Source organism: Zingiber officinale, chromosome 4A (assembly GCF_018446385.1).
Source record: "Zingiber officinale cultivar Zhangliang chromosome 4A, Zo_v1.1, whole genome shotgun sequence".
Classification (NCBI taxonomy): domain Eukaryota; kingdom Viridiplantae; phylum Streptophyta; class Magnoliopsida; order Zingiberales; family Zingiberaceae; genus Zingiber; species Zingiber officinale.
The window spans coordinates 163066075-163087512 of record NC_055992.1 but is presented as its reverse complement, the minus strand read 5'-3'; the positions used below and the strand labels follow the sequence as shown (position 1 = coordinate 163087512).

The following is a 21438-nucleotide window of genomic DNA, read 5'->3' as shown; positions in this document are numbered from 1 at the left end:
AATGTGATATTTTTTTTCTAGTATTATTGCTCGAATCAATAGTAATTAGAAGATCACTTCTAGTATTGATATGTGAATCAACGAATTCGATAGTCGCTTCCTATATTTTTATGTAAATTAATGAAATCAATAGTTATTTTTGCATCAATAACATTTATTTAATATTTATGAGGTATTATTAGGGATGATAATTTCGTTTATTCAATGTTAGGTACTAATACTATTAAAAAAAAAATTCAGTTTCCTTTGGATAATAATTAATGGATTACAATGGATTTTATATTTGCTTGAAAAAATTATTTTAACATTTATGATTTATTAATGATGATAAATCAGAAACAAATTGCATTGGTCGGAAGGAATCGTGACCATTTATTATTTAATATTTCATTAATAGTTTTATAAGTGTAATTTAGCATTAGTAGGTGCTATAATTTATTTTAGTATATTTTTGGATCTTGCTGCTTTAAAGTCAACTGAATGATCTGGCGAAGGAGAATCGTCGTGCCACAACGTGGCAGCGGTCTGGCCGCTGGATACGTACTTACTCCGTTCCACCGACGACGAATAATCTTTTCCGGACTATTGTGAAGCAACCAACCACCCCCTTGGTCGAAGCTCATGGGCGGATGGGCCCCGGCAGGTCACTTTGGAACAATTTGAGAAGAACCGCAGACGAAAACGACAGGATTTAATTATTTTTTTAAAAAATACATTATTTTCCAAATCGCGAATTCCAAAAATCTGATCCAATTTCGAAGACGAAGGGGGGACTCCCAAGCTTTTCCCCTCCCCTCCTCTATATAACAGGCGGCGTGGACCTCGAAAGGCCACCGAGATCTCATCTCTTCTCATCTCCGCTCGTCGTCATCGGTCTTCTTCCTTCCTCTCCGAGGTAAATCTCTTCGCCCTTCACCCGATTCGAGTTCGTTGATGCTCTGTACTCTTCTCGGATCGAAGCGAAAGCGCGAAGATTTTTCGTTTGTTGGGTTTTGTTTTTAGCTCGTCATTGTCTCATCGTCTTCTTTGTCGTTAAATCGTTAATATCTTTGGATTTCATGACATTGGGCATGTGGTGCATGTTAATGATCGTGTTCCTTCATAGTTTTCTCGTTGTTCGATTCGCTCTTAGATTTATGATATTTTCATATGAATTTTGGTTGGTTTGTCAGTGTACAGTCTCTATCAACCTGCAAATCGACAAGCACACACGCACTCCCTGCTGTATTCATATCTCACATGAACACCGCTTGTTGTTGTATTCGGATCCCGCTTTCGATTGACTTCGCTTTTGATCTGTAGTCCGTTCAAAGCCTTTTTGTCCACGGGATGGACGTGGTTTAGTTTGTTGGACTGGACGTTTTGATTGTTTCTCTGCTTCCTTAGGAAAGGTTATTCAATTTTCTTTACTTCTCCAGGTTTGGTTGAACTTGTGAGATAACCCTATTATTTCTGGTATTTCATAAATGTTCAGAATCATCTTTTGTGTGAATCTGGCCTGTTTGTTAACCTGCTATACTGTTGCCCACCCACCATGCTCTCCAATCTTACATTTCGAGCAAAGTTGGGTTCTCCTGTACACCCATTCCCGAAATATCCGTAGTTGTTTATAACTATAAGCACTTCAGTTTTCATGAAATGAATCTATAATTTCGCTAAAAAGTTACAAACATGTTTTAGAATGGGTAGCACTGAAAATGATGTGGCCGGCTACGGAGAGTACACTTATGCAAACTTGGAAAGGGAGCCATATTGGCCTTCAGAGAAGTTGCGGATTTCTATCACAGGAGCAGGAGGATTTATCGCATCACACATTGCTAGGCGTTTGAAGAGCGAAGGTCACTACATCATTGCTTCTGATTGGAAGAAGAATGAACACATGACTGAGGATATGTTCTGTCATGAGTTCCATCTTGTTGACCTGAGGGTCATGGACAATTGCTTGAAGGTCACTAATGGTGCCGATCATGTATTCAATCTTGCTGCTGATATGGGAGGAATGGGTTTCATTCAGTCCAACCACTCAGTTATCATGTACAATAACACTATGATCAGTTTCAACATGCTTGAAGCTGCAAGGATTAATGGTGTGAAAAGGTACTCTTATCGCTTATCTCTAGTCTCCTATTTGAATCTTGAAGAATATATCTTTAACATTGAAATATATGGGATCCAGATTTCTCTCTTTTTATTTTTTTATGCTGTCAGACATGATTATGAACTGCAGAGTAAACTGAAATTTTATGGTTGTTCAGACATTTTATACTGATAAAGAATTAAAGGTCAATACTTTATGATTAGGCACAACAAAAACAAAAATCTCTGCTATGTAACATATATACAATTGCCAATTTTCTTCAGCATAAGATACTGCCATTAGCATAATTTTGCTTTTCACTAGAGAATATTTGACAAAGAAAAATTAGCAAGCCAAGATCAACAGTACTTGAATACGAATGCAGGTTCTTTTATGCCTCAAGTGCTTGCATCTACCCAGAGTTCAAGCAGCTGGAAACTAATGTGAGCTTGAAGGAATCTGATGCTTGGCCTGCTGAGGTTTGCTACTTAAAACACATTAACGATTGACTTTTATGTTCTGTTTTTTTCTAGTTGTATTACACAGTTAACTAAGAATGAGGTTCTCACTTTCTAATGTTAAATTTTCATCACTATAGCCTCAAGATGCCTATGGTCTGGAAAAACTCGCCACAGAAGAGTTGTGCAAGCACTACAATAAGGACTTTGGCATTGAGTGCCGCATTGGGAGGTTTCATAACATTTATGGCCCCTTTGGAACCTGGAAAGGTAGGCTGTGTGCTGAACTGCTGATATCTCCAACTGCATCTCTTATAATTATCATTGTAAATGTAAACGAATCTGTAAACAGGTGGGAGGGAGAAAGCCCCTGCTGCTTTTTGCCGAAAGACATTAACCTCCACTGATAAGTTTGAGATGTGGGGTGATGGTCTGCAAACTCGATCCTTCACTTTTATTGATGAATGTGTTGAAGGTGTTTTGAGGTAATTACCATGTCAAATGGCATCTCTTTGCACTAATAATTCCAAAGCTTTGAAGTTCTAACGCATTCCTCCTCTTATTGTTGGTTAAGATTGACAAAATCAGACTTCCGAGAACCATTGAACATCGGCAGTGATGAAATGGTAAGCATGAATGAGATGGCTGAAATAATGCTCAGCTTTGAAAACAAGAACCTTCCGATCCACCACATTCCTGGTCCTGAGGGTGTCCGTGGTCGCAACTCCGACAACAACCTGATAAAAGAGAAACTTGGGTGGGCTCCGACCATGAAACTTAAGGTACATGATGCGCCATTAAATCTTTGAATCCTGCTACTCGAGCTTTTACGATCTTGGATTGCTAACTAATGACATAACAATTTCTTTCATTTCAACAGGATGGCCTGAGGATTACATACTTTTGGATAAAGGACCAGATCGTAAAGGAGAAAACTCAGGGTCTCGACGTGTCTGTTTATGGATCATCAAAGGTTGTGGGAACACAAGCACCCGTGCAGCTTGGTTCTCTTCGTGCAGCTGATGGGAAAGAATGAAAGTCCGCATCCTCTACTTGTCTGGGAGCCAATTTATCAAAAACAGAGTCAAAAGTAGCAAATTTTGATTTGCTTTACTCATATTACATTAAAGTTATTGTTGTATTGTATTCTTGATGACTAAACCTTTGTCTATAGGTTGATATCATCAATATATTGAATCTGTGTGCTTGCTGTAATACACAAAATGTCATGATCACTGAACTCAATTCTATTGTTGTAACTCTTGTTCGATACAAGTTTGTCGTAAGTTGTAACTCAATTCAAGTTGGATGTTTGAACTTCGCAAGTTCAAAAAATATTAATCTGATAGCTCTTTAATTGTTTCAGGTCACAGTTGCTGACTTATAAGCTTATCCTAGATGCCAAGTCCTTTTCAGGCCGTGGACCAAACTGTATCTAATGGCTTGCTGCGTCAACTTATCCTCCAAATGGGCAAAAGAGCTGTTTCGGACTGGACCACCCCAATTGACAGGTGAGCTATCAAAATATGATAATGATGCAATAATAATTATTAGTAAAAGATGATTGAGCTCCAACAGAATACAGATATCCCTATGGTTTTTTTAAAAGAATATGTCCATCAGAAATTAATCATTTATCTTATTATAATAAATTTATCATCTTTTAATCAATTCAGCATTCCAATGGGACAATAATGATACAACAATGAACTGACATCCATGCCTTTTTTTCATTTAAATCTCTAAAAGCTCCGTGAGTTCATTGTCCATCAAGTGCTTGTTGTGGTTAACTATTTTTCTACTGATACAACAATGAGCTGACATCCATGCCTTTTTTTTCATTTAAATTTCTAAGAGCTCCTTGAATTCATTATCCATCAAGTGCTTGTCGTGGTTAGCTATTTTTTCTACTGTCACTGTCAAAGGCTCCTCCGAGTTATGGGCTCTCGCATGCCTGCATCACGACAACTGCACTTTTTTTTATTTATGAAAGAGATAATTTCACGTTTTTCTTTTAATCTTTACCTGGATAAAAAATTCCTACTTTTTTTTAATCTTCTATAGGAGAATCCATTTTACTCTTTTTGATCTTCGATTTATTTTCTTATTATCTATCCAATAAATTTTGAAAACTAACTTACATTTGTCCGGTAAGCTTGAGCATTGAAGTGATTTTTGATGACCCACACATGAATTTCACAATAAAATCATGTCATAGTGTGTTTAGCCCCAAAGCCATACTACCTTGGAGGCACAAAAACTATTGTTTTGAGCTAAAAGAGATAGCAAATGTTTTTAAGTTTTGAAGTTATAGGAAACTATGAGTCAAAACGCGCCATTTTAAAAAAGTTAAAAAAATCTATAGTTACAATTTATTTAGAACGATAAAATAGAATATCCGAGCGATTTTCATTCCAAAAGACAAATCATGAGCGCAACAGCCCGAAGCACAAATTTATGAATTAAAAATACGACACCAAAGATAATTTGAGTATATAAAATGATATGGTACATAATTTGAAATTTTGATGGGTAGCAATGTTTATTTGTCCAAATATCCATCTTTTAAACTAGTGATCGTGTACATGCGTCGCGTGTGTAATATAATACATTGAAATTATATTGACCCTTTATAATAAAATTATATTAATTTAAGTATTTTAGCATTAAAATACTAAAGTAGAGTCATTAGTACAGTTATTAGGGTAAAGTACTTAACTTTTGAAAATCTGAATTATTTGGGTCTTTGAAAATCTGAATTGTTTGAATTTTCGAGTGTCACCCTTACAGCTTCCCGATGAAAAAAATTAATTTAATTTAATATTATACTTATCTTAGTAAAAAAACTAAGAAAAGTATATTTTTTAACATTGTTGGTATAAAATATTTATAGAAGCTTCTTTAATTATAGTGTTGTCAATTCTAAGATGTGGGACTAAAGAGAACTATATTTTTTTATATATAACAACCAGAGAAAATTAATGATGAGAAAAATTCATAATAATATGCCGCAGCTGAGTCTCGAACTTTAGATCATTGATTGTTTCGCTTGTGGAATTACTAATAAATCTTGAAATTATTTTTAGTGTGAATAGAAAAAATGATATTAACGTAAATTCATTTTAGACTTCACCAAAGTTAGTTAGTAAAGGGGGGAGATTTTTAATAAAATAGTAAGATACTCAATTGTTCTTTTAAATATTTCATCAAATTTTCATTTTTCATTTATTCATCAAAATATTTATTCTGTCAAATAAATTATTTTCATTTTTATTCATCAAAATGTTTATTCAATATATTTCCAATGTAAAATTTATGATAAATTTATAAAATCAAAACAATTAAATAAAAAATCTTGAACTATTATAAAAGTAAGATTTGAGATTTATGATTTATAGTTTAAGAGTATAGTGAAAATTTAAATCTATTTTTTTATCTTGAAATTGATATAATATGTAACTGTATATTATAAATTATATCATACAAAAAATTTATTTAGAGTTTTAATCATTAAAAATATTTCAATAAATTTTTATATTATTAATATGGTATATTAGGATGATAAAAAAAAACTTATGTAAAAACTTAATTAAAAGGGCATCCATAATGTCCATTGGACACCTCTCTTCATTGTAATGCCCATTCATATAAGAGAGAGGGGAAAATGTTAAGAGGGACGAATGTTCATTCCTCTCTTATTTTATTTTTTAATAGTAATAAATAAAAAAAATAGTTCAGTGCACGAAATTCTCGTCATGCGGGGTCTCGGGGAAAGGTACAATTATTACCGTGATCTTTTGATCGCATGACAATAATTTTATCGTTGCGCCAAGGTTACACTTCTTAAATAATAATAAATATATTAAAAAATATTAATATTATCTTTTAAAAATAATAAAATTATATTTATTTAATATAATATAATTTTAAAATAATTGAGTGCCTGTGAGTTTCATAAATAATAAAAATTAATGTTAAAAAGAATATAAATAAAAAAAGATATATTGTTATAATAGTGAACTTCGTATTTTTTTTTTCATGATGAAATGATAGATATTATAATGAGAGATATCTTAAATTACTCTTCTTTCTCTATTTGTATTCATTTACGAGGTTTGAGAAAACTTCCCGCCTTCCCGGCAACTATGAAACTGATGAGCACAAATCACAATTTTTTAAAAAATATTAATCCGTTCTTCTTTATTTGTCGAAGCATTCGTTCCATCAAATATTCTGATATTTTCCATTGTTGTCCCAACCAAAATAAAAAATAAAAAAAAAACGCCAGAAATTTCATCCGACTTATCCAAAAATGTGACCGACTTCATTTTGACTCCATTCCTTACCCTGCCTCGCCCGCAGAGATCAGGGCGCGAGATCACCAAGTGGTATGCTTCCGTCTCTTCCCCTTCCTCCTTTCTCCATTTGAATTTCTCCAACAGATCGGCGCTTCCGTCTCTTCCTAGTTAGGGCTTTTACGCCGACGGATTTGAGCTTCTTCTGCTCAGATCCCGACGTTTCTCCTTCCTCACTGAACAAGTAGATTTACGGTTGCTAATCTCTTTGGCGGAGCTTGTTCCGTTCTAATATGTGATCATTTGTGCTCAGGGATGCTGGAAAGGGAGGGAAAGGGCTCGTTGCGACGAAGACGACCGCGGCGAACAAGGACAAGGACAAGAAGAAGCCTGTCTCCCGATCTGCACGAGCCGGTTTGCAGGTGATATTCGTTGACTCGACTTCACTCTCGTTTATTTTCGGTTTCTTTTCTTTCTTATTCGAAGAATCACATGGAGCTTTTTCTGAAATCTGGGTTTGATATGCTGTGGTCCAGTTGTGTCGGTGTTTGATGCCTTCTGACGCACGAGAATGTATGTACTGCAGCCTATGTTATGCTCTTGAGATTTGACATCTTTGCTAGGTACCTATGGCTAGGGTCGTTGTAGTTTGACCCTTTTCTCATTCTAGGTGTAAAGTGTTGATTTATAGTTCATATCTGAACCCCTTTTTGGTTATGTTTCTGGAATTAGAAATGTTTAAGCCAAAGTCTAGGTAGGCATAGAAGTGGATGTTATTGTAGAAGATATTATGAAATGTCATGTATCAGTAGAGTTATACCAAACTGTTGCGGCTACGGAGTCAACAACGGCGCATAAGAAAAAAAAAATACTTTGATACAAATTGGACATTCAATTAACTGATCACAGTGCATCATAGGAGATGACTGATGCTCCTAGAGGAGTCATTTTTGATGGAACCCGTCCTCCCGAGACCATGGACATCTTTGGAATAATTTTACCAGTTATCACAGTTCCTTGTTGTCTGAAAAATGTGCAAATACCACCCGCCATTTAAGTTCCTTTTCATCCGTCTTTTTGCCCATTTTGTTTCCCATATGAAGATCATAAATAGACAAATTTTGGATTCTCTAGTTTCTTTTTATATCGGAGTCTGATCATTTTAATGTTTTTAGTTTGATGCGGTTAAAATGTATTCTTGGTAACCTTTCTTCCTTTAAAATGAATCCAAGATATAGTGAATAGGGATGTAATTTCTAGTTGTTCATTGTGATATGTCCAATAAGTATAAATGGATCCTGGGACAATTTTTGCTTATAGTTATCAGATTGCCTGTTGATTTTGGTCCTAGATCATGTTGAATTTTGTATGGTTATGGTAGTTTATGGAAATATCTAGGTCAATTTTTGTTATTGTATGACTAGTGTTCAAGTTACTAGCATGAATATTACATGGTTTGTTTGGGAACTGTAATTTATGCAGCCAGGATGTCTTTTATGCAAATTATTGAAAAGCATATTCAGATGGGTTGTGAAGATTGTTAAAGGGAGTAGGAAGAGAAAAAGAGAGGATCCTTGTTGCCACATGATGTCTTAAGCATGCTTAAATATCAAGAGATCCTTCACCTAAATGCCATTAGCATTTCGGTGAGATTGGTGCCCCTCTTCAGCTTTAACGTGGTGTCCAAGTTAGTTCTTCACCTCTAGCAATGGTGAGGAGAATAAAGATCATCCTTTAGTTCATGACATTGCCAAGTGAGTCTTCTTATGCATTCTCAAATATTAAGAGGTCCCCCATCTTAGCGGCTTGACATTTGTAGTGAGTTGGGCTCTCTCTCTTCTGCTTTAACAAAGATGATCATCTGTGATCTCTTTTGGTCTCCTTTCTATATGGACACCTGGATCTATAATTGAGCCAGGTCTGATTACCCAGTTCACTCCAGTCCCGATCAAACAAAATTAATCCTGTTTAACTTGGACTGTAATTTCTATATGTGGTTCTTTCTCCAAAGAACTGCCCTTAAGGAAATAGGAAAGTTGCCTGTTTGTGGTGTGTTAAGCTTATTTTTTTTATTCAATTGGCCATCAATCAATGTTTTTTGTGTGTGTTGCTTACCCTTGTTTCTTGTACACATGTTGCATATAGTTCCCTGTTGGTCGAATTCATCGTCAACTGAAGACAAGAATTCAAGCTAATGGCCGAGTTGGAGCAACTGCAGCTGTGTACTCGGCGGCAATATTGGAGTACTTAACAGCGGAAGTATTGGAGCTTGCCGGGAATGCAAGTAAGGATCTGAAGGTGAAACGTATCACTCCGCGCCACCTTCAGCTAGCAATTCGAGGGGATGAGGAGCTTGATACCCTTATTAAGGGCACGATTGCTGGTGGCGGAGTCATCCCTCACATCCATAAGTCTCTCATTAACAAGTCTACTAAAGAATGATTATGTTTAATTTTCATGGATTTAAAGTTTATGGCTATGTAAACCTGATCAGACCAGTGATTTTGTTGTTCTGATTATGAAACTGTATACCTTATGAGGGGTAAATGTGAAACTGTGGGCGTCAATTTGAACATAGTGATGCTTGCTTTTCTACTTGCTCTCCAGATTTACCAACATAATGTCTTAGTTTTAGATTTAATATCCACCATGTAATCTAACATTGGAAATTTCTGCTAGGTATATTTTGAAATTCGCCTTCCAATATCCCTTCATGTCCTGGTTGTGCTCATATCCAGATGAAAGAGAGAGTGGAGATGTAGTTAGGGAAAAAGGGTGCTGAGTTGAGACTAGGGTAGGTGGGGGACAATGGTATTATACTCTACATCTAGATGTATGCCTCATTCAGTTATGGCGGTGTACATCTAGTTGTATGCCATCCTGTCCAACCTGACCTACCACTTGTCACACTAATTTTTGAACTCCTGTTTTTTCCTGTTGATTAGTGGTAGCATAGCATTTAGCCCATTCCAGTGACTTCTGTTTGTTTGTTTTTTTTCTCACTTATATTTCTCTCTTGATTATCTCTGATTATGTGTTCCTGGTGTTTTCCAGCACTCCGTGTCCTTATACGCAGTACAATACTTGACTTTGCTGTGAATTACCAGGCTGGTACTCTGAAAACACATTGATGGCCATTTAGTCTAATTTACAGTAGTGCAGTAAGCCTGGTTTGTCATGTTATCTGATGGATAACCTCTCAGGATATTTATTATGATCAGGCTGAATTCTTTCTTCTCGTGCTTCATTGCCATGGAGAGCTATCATGCATTCTGATTGGTTAGTCTACTCTTGAAGTTGTTATGAAAATTTCCCCTTTTTGTGCAAAATAATCAGCACTTGCCAGGTCAAGTATGTATGTTGACTGTACTGGTGATTTTATATTATCTTTAAGCTTACCTGATCTAATTTCTTGACTTGTGTGGATTTATATCAGATCACGTGCTGCTATTTGGATGTTTCTTCCATAGTTTTTGGAAATATTCTTTATTCTGAAATTGACTTGATATTTTAGAACTTTGACTCACCAGGTATGTTTGTTCACTTGATGGCCTTACTAAGAAATTGACTTCTAATTTTTCTATTTTGCTGGCAAAGTGGATTCAACTCTCTCTCTCTCTCTCTCTCTCTCTCTCTCTTACATTATGATTCTTCCACACACAGTAAGGTAAAATACCCTAGCAAATTTATTTTTGTGAAACAAACAATAGTAGATAAATTTTATTCACTTTACTACACACTATAGTGAATGATATGAAGACTTTTATCAGTTGCTTAGAAAATGCCAGCTAGCACTTAGCCGTTAAATTAGGTTACATGGCTCTAACTGTTGATTCTTTGCAGCACGAAGGATATTGTTTTGAGCCCTTCATTAGGAGGGCATGGTGTTGGGCAGATGGAGTTCTTCCACAATTGATGAGTAATTTTGAGCAGGGTGTTGGATGGACACGGAGTTAGAGCGTCACCTGGAACTAGGAGGTTTCTCAAGACCAACATACTCAGCTAAACTCCAAATGAAGGTATGCCTCAGTTCAAGACGATGCAGCAGTTGTTTCTTCTCCCATTTTCAGTTTCAACCTTGTGCTTATCTTGAAGGTCAATACTTGGACCTTGTTTCAAGAAGTTGCACAATCAACTGTTATCATCTGGAACAACCTTTGAAGTGCTTAGCTGCATAGTATGACATGTCAACCCGAATGATCAGTGCTCATTGTTTTATTTGTTACTGCAGCTGCACACTTATGCTTAGTTGTGAAGTTTACGATTACTAATTCCTATTTTCAACAGTGCAGATGAATCATTGTCGAGGCAAGGTGGCAATGATAACTAGCCCTATTATATGTACAAATTACCTGCAAGCGGTGGGTAAATTGTTGGGACCATCAACCCTAGCAAGAATCAAAGTTATGAAACTTTGCAGGCAGCAGCACATAATAGCAAGACATGTGGCATGGTCCTGCGCTGCTCTTCAATGTGGATTTAAATTGTGCCTTCTTTGACTCAGAGCATCGTCCCAGTGGCCACAGCAATACAATGTTTCTTTCAGAAATTCATGTCTTAGCTACATAACAATACTTAGAAACTAATGAATCCTGTTGAACAGTAGCTTCGGACAAAAGCCAGCAGAAAGCCCTCTCATATTACCTCAAAGGTATGTTCACTGAGCTTCATTGAACTGCAGAGGACATGACATGAGCTTATAGATATTAGATATAAAAAGAATACTATTCTCGAATACTTGTCAGTCTTTCTTTATGTTGCTCAACTTGATGCAACTTAACACATTTGCTTCCTGTCAACACGTTGTGAATGTCTAGGTATAATAGGCGAAAGCATAGATTATGAGATATGAAGTCTGTTGTTCTACTACTAGTTTGTGTAGTCTTCTTACCGAACTTGTCTGTAAAAGAAATGACCGATTAAGTGATTTGGGTTGTCATCTTCATGTTTCTGCTGATCTTTCTATTTTTTTTTCTTAACGAGTATAATCTCTCTTGGCTACATTGCCATGTGTTGTCATCAGAGACACTAAAACCCTCTTGTTGACCCTAATTTCATTGTGGTCATATTTACAAGAAACCTTTCCGCATAGAGGTGGAGCAAAGCAGATACTCCTGTCTTTTCAACATTCTATGGTTTTGCTATATATAAATCATGTTCACTAAACAGCCTTCTTGCTTGTTGCTTTGGTTTATATAGGTTCTACTGCCATTTATGCTTCTCCAACACCTCAGGATGCTGATGAAACCTTGGAATTTGTAGATTGTCATTGCGAGGATCCACAAAGGAATTCAGGAATTCAGTACCACATGCACTTGTACATTCAACCAGGTATTCGTTTGAACTCAATCATGTAGTTAGCTTCAACTTTATGATCTGCAAGATGATTCATGTTTAGATACTCATTACTCAGCCAACAGAGTCACTCATAATAAAAGACATAACAATATGGTGAAGGATAGTAGTACTTGTGGTGGGCATATGACTTTATTGAACATTATAGGTCCATTACAACACTAGAGATTTTACTAATTGTCTGCTAATTATATTATTGATTCAGCTTGGACCTCCATTCTTTTTTATCATAGCTAGATGAGTTTAGAAGGTAAAATTTGGTCAAGGCTAACTGGGGGATAGTTGAGTTGGCTTGAGTTGGAATGTAATTTTGTCTAAAGGAGCCTAGAGTCCTATTCACTTCTCAAGAGGTTTGGTTTTTTTTTTTTTGAGTTTGCTCAATCTGGAAGCAATTCAACTGGTGTGGAATGAATTAAACTTAGTGAATTTGAAGCCCCTTTCAACTTAAGCTAATGTCATGAGCTTCATTGAAAATCTCGGTCCTTAGTCATGTAGTTGTGATCCCCAATATCCATATTGTTTTATTTCTCTACTTATATACCTTCCGGCATGCATACTATTCCTCCTATAACTCTGTGAAAGTTGTACATGAGTAAAGAAGATTAATGTGTGGGGTTCCCCTACAGAGTAGTTTTTTTTATAGTAACTCTTTTGAAGGTTGCGCGTGAGTAAAGAACATTAATGTAAAGTTTGTCCCCTGCATAGGGAAGTTCTGATAAACTTGGGATGTGTCTCTTCTTTTGCATTTGATTCTTTCTTTCTGAATGGTGCAGAATCCGGTGAGTCTTGATTGATGCTGCGATTATGTCCATTAGAAACACATTTTTGGATCTTGGTGCCTACATATCTGACCGGGGACCGGGAGGATAGTCCATCGAGAAAATCCTGCTTTAGGATTTTGTTTTTTATTTTTTATTTTTTTGCTTTCATATGCTTTCGATTAAAAATTTATTCCACGTACAACGCAGTTTAATCTTAACTTCAAAATATTTTTAAAAAAAGTTATTTTAAAATCTATTTTTAATTTATATGTTTTCTGGGCCGTTGAGACCAGTGAGTGAGGGAGAGACATAGGGGGCCCTTGTGCGTCGATTGAGATTCTTTTTGAGATGCGATCCCACTAGACTCCTCTGCCCGCAGAATTGTTAAAAATTAAATAAAATGAAAAATCCAAGGCTCTTTTGGCTATCTTCGGGTGATTAGTTTGGTTTCATAAAAAAAATTTCACTGATCATTAGGATAAATTATAAAGCACATGCGGTGGCCAACTTAGAAGTTTAGCATCGAACCATGGATGTATGACTCTATGAGAGAATCTGGATGTCTTATTATTGTACTATAATTCTGGGGACAAACTAGTAGAGTTGCAACTACTGCAGCTAGTGGGTACTATAATCCAATCCTGGGGACAAACTAGTAGAGTTGTTACTACTGCAGCTAATGGGTTGGACGACGACGACAGAATCTATCAATCGTCATGACTTCCATCCAAATCGATCTTCTTATGATTTTGCAATCTCAAAATTGCTACATTAGGTTCGCTACCTTCTTTGATTCGTGATATCTTGGGATTATCTGATTTTCAAATAACAAAAACATAAAATCAACATTTTTAGAAAATGAGCAGAGGCTTATATTTGGCGAACAAATCTCTGTTGTGATGGTACTTTTAATCCCATTACAATAGTTCGCCTCCGAGACCCAATAAATAAATAAACAATAACAGAGGGGAAAATAAAATAAAATGTGATTGACCTACATATATGAATATCATGTGAAAACTCTATTTGATTGCCCGATGTAGCTTATTTAATTTCCATTATTCAAATCATGATCGATGCGAAGATTCAAATACCAACACAGCGAGCAACTCAGATTGTAGCTGTGCATTGCATTCAAAAATAACTACTTCCGTAAGCATCTCATGCAAAGAAACATGAGGTCAAACAATATCAGCCACCATCAACACAACACCACCCACATTTTCTAATACATATCTAATGGGAACATGCTTACTGCCATGAGCTGGTAGGAAGATAACTACACAATAACAGTTAAAGTGTTGGGTTAGCAGCAACCTTCAGACTGTTCAATTTAACTCAGCTTTCACCTGACCACGTTGGTTTCTGACATCGACATGGGAAACAACCATGATTTCACAGATACATCAATCTAGGAATAAAGCAGATAGGTTAGCATATACTAATTCCTCAAAACTGTAGAACCTCTGCAACTTGTGTGCGCAGTTTTCCCCACTTCGATCGTGAATGCAAAATTACAGATGTATTGGATGCCAAGCAATATGCTACAGCTTCAGCAATTCTCATCGCCTGATACAAATTGTGATAAAATCACTATCAGATTTGCAGTAGCAAGTAGCAGACTAAAATTATGTTACCTAACCCTAAAAATACTAGCACGTTAATAATCTTATAGCCAATACTGAGCATTAACTGAGGCTATTGGGTGATGACGATATTAAAGAGAAGCTACTAGATTTGAAAGACCAAAAATTGTTAAGTAGACAGAAGATGGATAGTCAAAATGTCCCAAGTATAGCTTGAAGTCCCTACAAACACACACAAGTATAGTCAAAATGTCCAAATCTCATCATCCTAATATAATTGAAATACTTGGCCTCACCAAAGTTTAATAATATGAAAAGGTTATATAATTGGTGCGTAAATTCTCTCAAAATTTAGATTGACTATGAATTTTCTTCATTTCTTCTTTCAATGGTGTCTATCACCAACCTCTCACACAATATGTGAAATCATGGGAAGCATATTCTTGCCTCTGTCTCAACATAAAAGATACTCTCTGACCCAATAAAACACAATTAGTATGGCCTGATATCACGGAATGATCTATACCCAATAAAACTTTAACTAGAATGTTCTTCAAGAACTTCTTTTGAATCTAATGAGCGTGCCAAATCATAATCTAATATTGAACAGTGTTTTCCATGTGAATATACAAACATAACCATGCAAATTCTCACTCACCATCAACATTGAGATCGATGAGAAATCTGCCTGCTCGACCTTGATTTTCTAAGCAGCCAGCTGGAGAGTGAGGTGCTTGATGCTGCGTCGTTGGCGAGAGGCTTGTCATATTCAGGTTGGTAAAATCAATCGGGTTTGGGCATCTAAAATTCTCATTGAAGTACATCTTTTCTGAACATGAATAAGTTGGCCCTCCGAGAATTTTCTTACCCTTGAACCTTCACAAAAGATAAGGTTTGAGGAACTGTTCCTTAAAACAAAAAAATGATATTATTTTGGAGTGAATCTGTCTCTATGGCAGAACTTAATACCTATCTTTTCTTTTCTCCAAGTATCTCTGCAATGAGGCTTTTCTGTTTGTCCCACCATCTGATGTAACAAAATAAAAGACAATAATATTCATGTTGGCAAAATGAAGCTATTACAAAAAGAAAAACATATTGAAAATTCTCGAGGACCACAATTTGCCCATGTAATCAGGATCACATTTTTGCACTGTTAGAGAAGACTAGACTGTTAATACAACGTAAGGAGCACCCTAGAAGCTTCTCCTTTCACTTTAAATAACCTAATGCATTTTGAAGAATATGCATAAGCCAGTTTCAAATTTTCACAATCTTAGAACATTCAGCGGAAAATTTTATGATTAGAGAAGCAAATAAAGAAAATCACTTGGCAAACAGAGGGTAAAAATTTGTTTGACAAACAAGAAATAGTTTTACATACTAGAAATATTTCAAAATGACATTTGATCTGAGCAGTACACATGCAAAGACAGATGCACAGCGCAATTAACTTTAGAGCCTGAACTAAGGTTGTACTCATTCCCCCACCCCATATAAAACTGTTTTTATTTTCTGTTCGAAGGTAGACAAAAGTGGTTGTTTAACAAATACTCGAACATTCCTTTTCATGTAATGAGTAAATGATAAACTTATGCAACCTACCATTACTAAATCTGGTAACGTGGTAAGTTGCTAACGTTCTTGTTAAGGTAAGCCAGACATCCTGTAGAGTAACGAACAATTTTTTTTTAAAAAAAACTAGAGGATATCTGATTTTCAGTGAACGTTGTGATCAACAGATGGGCCAGGGAATATGGTAGTTGAACGCTGTTTGATGACCAAACATCAAAGATATATCCAGCTAAATCCATATATGTCAAAATAGGAACTGCATTTTTAGAATCTCTAACTACCAAAAGCCAAATCAAACTCATTTTTGTATGATAAGATTTTAAAAACTGGATTTTTAAATCACAAGAACAATACCAACAACGAATCTTTAGTAATATCGCTAATTATTTTACCTGTCACAGGACGCCCTAAAAAACCATTTAATATCAAAGACTAAACTTCAACCTAACACACAATTAAGAGAAATAAATAGGAAAGTAATTAAATGGTGGACATAAATTGAGTTACTATGAAAGCAAATTATTAAAGAATTTTAGTAACTTTTTGTTTCATATAAACTAAGTTTTATAAAGAATTTAATTCAAAATAAACTAACAAAATTAATTTAATTTTTTATTATTTAATATTTTATATTAAACGGCATGCCACAATATATTTATAACATATAATATGATACTACATCAACTGACATCATGATCTGACACCCTGGAGGGCAATGTGAAGTTTAATCAAAGCACAAGCACACAAGATTATATTTCCTAGGAAAAAACAGAGTAAGGATACCACAATCAATGACACTTGATTTTACTTAAATAGAAGAGAAATAAATCAACCAGTACCATAAACACCCACCCTCTTTTTTAATTTTTTTATATTTCTTTTTTGCTACCATCTTTGTCCTTTTCCCATCTTTTGCATTAAGCGAATTATATGCCACAGAGACATTAAATTTTGGACTGAACAAAACCAACTACTCCGGCAGGGAGGCCCCACCATAAGGCAGCGTCTCACGGAATGGTACCACTCGAGAGGGCCCATTATTTCTCTCGCAATCAGTCTTGACAATTGACAGCAACCAAAAAACAATTAAAAAAAAACGTAAATTTACCCGCTAAAACGGCTCCGCTCGCTTACCAGTCTCTGTTTCCCGCGGTGTTCTCCCGTCTTCCGCGCCGTCCGCCGCGTGGTGGCCCGACATGCCTGCGCGCGATCACAGCCGTCCGATTAAGATAAAAAATGATGAATTTTGGCCAAATAATCTCCTGGAGAAGCTGGTTGCCGCCATACCGTTCGCCGCAAGGAAGGAGAGAGGCCCGGAGAGCCGGGGAGGCACGCTGGGCGTGGGGAAGCCGGGAAGGCGGCTGTAGGCCAGCGGTTGAGCTGGGGGCACTGGCCTCGGGACGTCGTCGAAGCAGGCCGTGCCGGCCGCCAGGTCCAAGACGGCCTTGGTCTGCGAGGCCGAGGGCGGCAGCTGTGTCAGCACATGAGTAGCGGTTGTTGTAGGCGGCAGAAAGGAGCTGAGGAACAAAGTTCAACTTACCTGATCACAGGTCACGCCATCGTAGCCGTTGGCCGTCCCGTCGTAGAATATAGTCATCTGCGCCGCCACCGGCAGCTCCGCCGTCGTCCTGACAACGGAACAGCGTCAACGTTAATGACAGTACTGGATCAGGCCGCTCCCTCTCAGCCAATCGGAATGCTACCCTCTCCGACTATGGATTATTGGTCCACAGATCACCCGCTGGTCCACCCGTGGATCGTACGCGCACCGACGAACTCCTTTACTCCACTAGGAGGTAGGTTCGTACGGGGAAGAACGATCTCATCCGTCGGATGGCACGAGGGTAGCTTTTTAGGGCGAGGAAAGGAATAGTTGGGGACCGCTGCACGGCGCACCGTAGCAATAGGTAAAGGTTATCGGAGAGGGGTATGGGAAACGAACCTGGCAGAGAGGAACCGGTTCTCCGACAGGGTATCAGCGTGGTCTCCCATCGCGATCGGGATCCGAGAAGTCGGAGATCCGGCAGAGTACTGCAACAGCGAGATCGGGTCTCTTCTCCGGTACGGGGCCTTCTCCTTCGGCGAGGACAGCAATCTTCTGGCTTCCCTAGGCAGGAAAGAATCCTGGAACAACGAAGCATAAAGAGAAGCTCCTACCTAATGGCTACGCAAAAGAGGAGAAAACGGTATTCCACCTCGGGAGACCCCTGCGGCTGCTGGCCACAAGCAGGGACACACTTCCGGCGTATTTCGCCGCCGGCAGGACAGTCATCGCAGCCCGGCCGCCCCTCGCGGAGCGCCTTGAGTGAGATAGCTTGCTGGATCACCTGCGATTTGTTCCACGACGGCCGCCGCATCCCTAGACCACCCATTCCCCTCACGACCCACCCCTTAAAAAAAAAAAGCAGCAACCAAGAGAGGGGCTAGAGTGAACAAACCATTGGCCTTGAGGAAGCGGCGACAATCCTCGCGGGTGAGCTGCGCGATGTCCTCCTCTGTGAGTTCGGCGAGCGGCTTCTCCAACAGCTCCCGCGGCGTGGCGTTCTCCGCCGCGCTCATGGCTCCGCGTCCGCGATCCGGCCTCTCCGGCAGCCGGCGAGGGTGCCGATCTCGATGGACTCCGCCACTGGAAGCAGTAAACGACAAGAAGGATGAGAAGAGGGGGGAAGAAGACACGCACGAGTGGGGAAGGATGAGGCGAGGAGGGGGGGAAGGAGGAGGATGGATGGGGTTCGGCCGCGGCGTCTCCTCTGCGTTGGGGTCTTTAGTTTTTTTTTTTTTAATCCCGTGGCCGCTGCTACCCCATCGTGCCACGTCACTTCTCCGCTCCCACTAGTTAATGCCTCCCATCGAATTTCCACTACCGCCCCTCCTTCTCTTCGCATTTTTACCCAAATGCCACTCCGCCTCCGATGCTGTTATTTAGCAAACAAGACCCTGAACTATTAGTATTCATCAAATCATGCTTTGGAAGCTCGATACAATCTAGTTTTTTTTAAAAAAGAAAATTAAGTTTACGCTATATTAGTCCAAAGGCGTTTTTTTAAAAAATATTTAAAAAATCAAAGGACGCAGACGCATAGACTGCCGCGCAAGCCGTGGCATGATGCGGAGCAGTGAGTCCCCATAATTAATTTGCTGTTTGCCCAAAGCGAGTATCGGGTGTCCATCGTACGGGCTGCTGCATAAAGTGCGAGCCGCGAGACCAATCGCCTACGCCACCGATTACTCCTCGCTCTGCGCCGACACAGTGCCCCTCCCTCTCTGACTCGTACCACTGTTAACATTGTCCGTCGCGCCCGCTACCATGTACATGCCGCTGCTTTATGTAACACTGCGTCAATCGCGTAGCAGTGGAACCACCACCCGCCCACTGGGCCCCACTCGCTCTTCTCCTCTCTTTCTATTCGTGTGGTCCTAGCAATAATCATTGAACCCCTTCAAGTTTTCTGTTATTGTAAATTCACCCTCGGATTTCCGCGTACGGCGTACACTACTCGTCTTATAAATTATGTTTAGTTGATAAAATTTCCATTTTAAATATTTTTTTAGTATTTATTGATGCAATAAAAAATTGAAATTGTATATATATTTTTTATATGGATTTATTTGATTTGTGGATTTAAGTTCGATACAAATTTAGTAGTATACACATGAAACTCAGAAGTCATGTGCTGATAGTGATTTGACATGATTAAAATAATTAATGATCCAAAGATTCATTAGAGATTAAAAAATATTACATGCACGATTTTATATATATATATATATATATATATATATATATATATATATTATAAATATATATATATTATAAATATATATATTAAAGTGGGGTTGAAGGAGCTTCTAGAGCATGATTTGATTTGACGTAACAAAAATGGATTTGCTAATGGTTTAATGGTCCGCTAAAAATAAAAAAGGAATGGTATAAAATATTTGATGAACGTCGAGATGCAACGTTAACAACGATTAATAAAAAGTCAGTAAGAAGATATATGCGTGGTTTCAATTAAAAAATAATAATTTAGATCCCGTTATAATTATACAGCGGTCGAATATCTTTTTAATTTTTAAATATGTAAGAATAATGGTAGATTAGATGAATTAACAGATGATTTTTTTCTTCATAAGACCTAAGAATAGGTCATCCCTTACCAATATTTTCTAATAATCGGCGTAAATGATATATCTAGAGCCGATTAAAAAAAATGTTTGTGTAGGTGATGAATAATAAAATGATGAAATAAAATAACTAAATCAAAAGGTTGGTGTATGTAAAAGACTAGTAATTTCACGGAGATAATTTTTACTTAAATGACTTCTGTGATAGACTCAGTGGCGGATCCAAAAATTTAATTATAAAGAGATGAATTTTACCTAGAATAAAGGACAATATTCTCTATTAATCATCACATTTCCCTAAAATACTACAATAAATCATCGAATAAGAATTAGATGTTTAAATCATCACATTTCCCTAAAATACTACAATAAAGACAAAAATGATAAAACAGAATAAAAGAATATGAGAGAGACTCTCTACTATTAATCTATTTTTTACTCTATTATTTATCACTTTTTTTATTATATTATTTGTAGGGTTTCATAATTTAGACATGGGAGGAATTACGTTGGCTAACTCTCAACAAGTCCTTTGAGACATATTAGTTTTTGTAGAGATAGCTAGATTTCTATGGGTGCATCATCACTTTACGGTGCGAAATAGATTTCTACCCCATCAATTAATTTATAAATAAAATATTTCTATTCACAAGACAAGTTATCTTGGATTTAGTATGACTTAGCTCTGCCTAATGCAACTCTTTTATATATATATATATATATATATATATATATATATATATATATATATATATATATATATAAATAGATCCGATACTTTAATATCCCCTAATTCGTACTTCATAAATATGAAAGAAAGTAAATACATTAATATCAATGTAAGGATGATAAATCTAGTTCTGAAATGATGGATCTGATTTTACGGAATTTTAGTAATTAAGCACGACGGATAACTTAGAAGTTAAATATCCTTTAGTAATCTATTTTATTGGAGAAAATATTTCTATAAATATATATAGGGATTGAATCATGGATATATAGATGATAACCTAGATGTTCTACTACGATACCATAGCCTCAAGACAAATGCAACTCTTATTAAAAAAAACTGGTAAACTCAGTTAGTCTCATTGACTAATTCGAGGGTAACAAACCTAGTCCCATGGGATTTTTTCATCGATTATTAGGATAAATTGAGAATCGCTAGCTGCGAGTGATCAAAAAACCCAACATTCTTTGATTGTG

The 21438-nt window shown here is 37.1% G+C and overlaps 3 protein-coding genes across 4 annotated transcripts; 2 read left to right on the top strand and 1 right to left on the bottom strand.

Moving 5' to 3' along the window:
• Positions 1 to 737: 737 nt before the first annotated feature.
• LOC121972179 (GDP-mannose 3,5-epimerase 1-like) lies at positions 738 to 3599 on the top strand. Its single transcript, XM_042523855.1, has 7 exons — positions 738 to 895; positions 1681 to 2097; positions 2463 to 2556; positions 2676 to 2805; positions 2888 to 3020; positions 3110 to 3317; positions 3416 to 3599. The coding sequence occupies exons 2-7, from the start codon at positions 1682 to 1684 to the stop codon at positions 3569 to 3571; spliced, it is 1137 nt and encodes a 378-aa protein (XP_042379789.1). The 5' UTR covers positions 738 to 895; position 1681; the 3' UTR covers positions 3572 to 3599.
• Positions 3600 to 3973: 374 nt separating this feature from the next.
• LOC121973025 (histone H2A variant 1-like) lies at positions 3974 to 9405 on the top strand. The gene is made up of 4 exons (XM_042524622.1): positions 3974 to 4046; positions 6749 to 6923; positions 7144 to 7252; positions 8976 to 9405. Exons 1-4 carry the CDS (start codon positions 3974 to 3976, stop codon positions 9270 to 9272), a joined length of 654 nt encoding a protein of 217 aa, XP_042380556.1. The 3' UTR covers positions 9273 to 9405.
• Positions 9406 to 14029: 4624 nt separating this feature from the next.
• Positions 14030 to 18927, bottom strand: LOC121972178 (protein TIFY 4B-like). Of its 2 annotated transcripts, none has more exons than XM_042523854.1 (9): positions 18546 to 18927; positions 18303 to 18466; positions 18050 to 18231; positions 17648 to 17735; positions 17395 to 17578; positions 17242 to 17307; positions 15502 to 15559; positions 15191 to 15408; positions 14030 to 14515 (listed from the first exon to the last, which is right to left on the bottom strand). In XM_042523854.1, exons 1-9 carry the CDS (start codon positions 18664 to 18666, stop codon positions 14499 to 14501), a joined length of 1098 nt encoding a protein of 365 aa, XP_042379788.1. In that variant the 5' UTR covers positions 18667 to 18927; the 3' UTR covers positions 14030 to 14498. The 2 variants fall into 2 exon arrangements, with proteins under 2 accessions (XP_042379788.1, XP_042379786.1); XM_042523852.1 differs by having other exon boundaries at positions 17395 to 17557; positions 18546 to 18867.
• Positions 18928 to 21438: the final 2511 nt, after the last annotated feature.

What these genes read in the sequence shown, in the direction of transcription:
- LOC121972179 (XM_042523855.1), top strand. Translation starts at nt 1,682, where the DNA reads ATGGGTAGCACTGAAAATGATGTGGCCGGCTACGGAGAGTACACTTAT. An exon ending in CTGATGCTTGGCCTGCTGAG is followed by an intron (nt 2,557 to 2,675) that starts GTTTGCTACTTA and finishes TCATCACTATAG; the next exon opens with CCTCAAGATGCCTATGGTCT. An exon ending in CTCCGACCATGAAACTTAAG is followed by an intron (nt 3,318 to 3,415) that starts GTACATGATGCG and finishes TCATTTCAACAG; the next exon opens with GATGGCCTGAGGATTACATA.
- LOC121973025 (XM_042524622.1), top strand. Translation starts at nt 3,974, where the DNA reads ATGGCTTGCTGCGTCAACTTATCCTCCAAATGGGCAAAAGAGCTGTTT. An exon ending in GGGCGCGAGATCACCAAGTG is followed by an intron (nt 6,924 to 7,143) that starts GTATGCTTCCGT and finishes ATTTGTGCTCAG; the next exon opens with GGATGCTGGAAAGGGAGGGA. An exon ending in CTGCACGAGCCGGTTTGCAG is followed by an intron (nt 7,253 to 8,975) that starts GTGATATTCGTT and finishes TGTTGCATATAG; the next exon opens with TTCCCTGTTGGTCGAATTCA.
- LOC121972178 (XM_042523854.1), bottom strand. Translation starts at nt 18,666, where the DNA reads ATGAGCGCGGCGGAGAACGCCACGCCGCGGGAGCTGTTGGAGAAGCCG. An exon ending in AACCGGTTCCTCTCTGCCAG is followed by an intron (nt 17,736 to 18,049) that starts GTTCGTTTCCCA and finishes TTCCGTTGTCAG; the next exon opens with GACGACGGCGGAGCTGCCGG. An exon ending in TTGGAGAAAAGAAAAGATAG is followed by an intron (nt 15,409 to 15,501) that starts GTATTAAGTTCT and finishes TCTTTTGTGAAG; the next exon opens with GTTCAAGGGTAAGAAAATTC.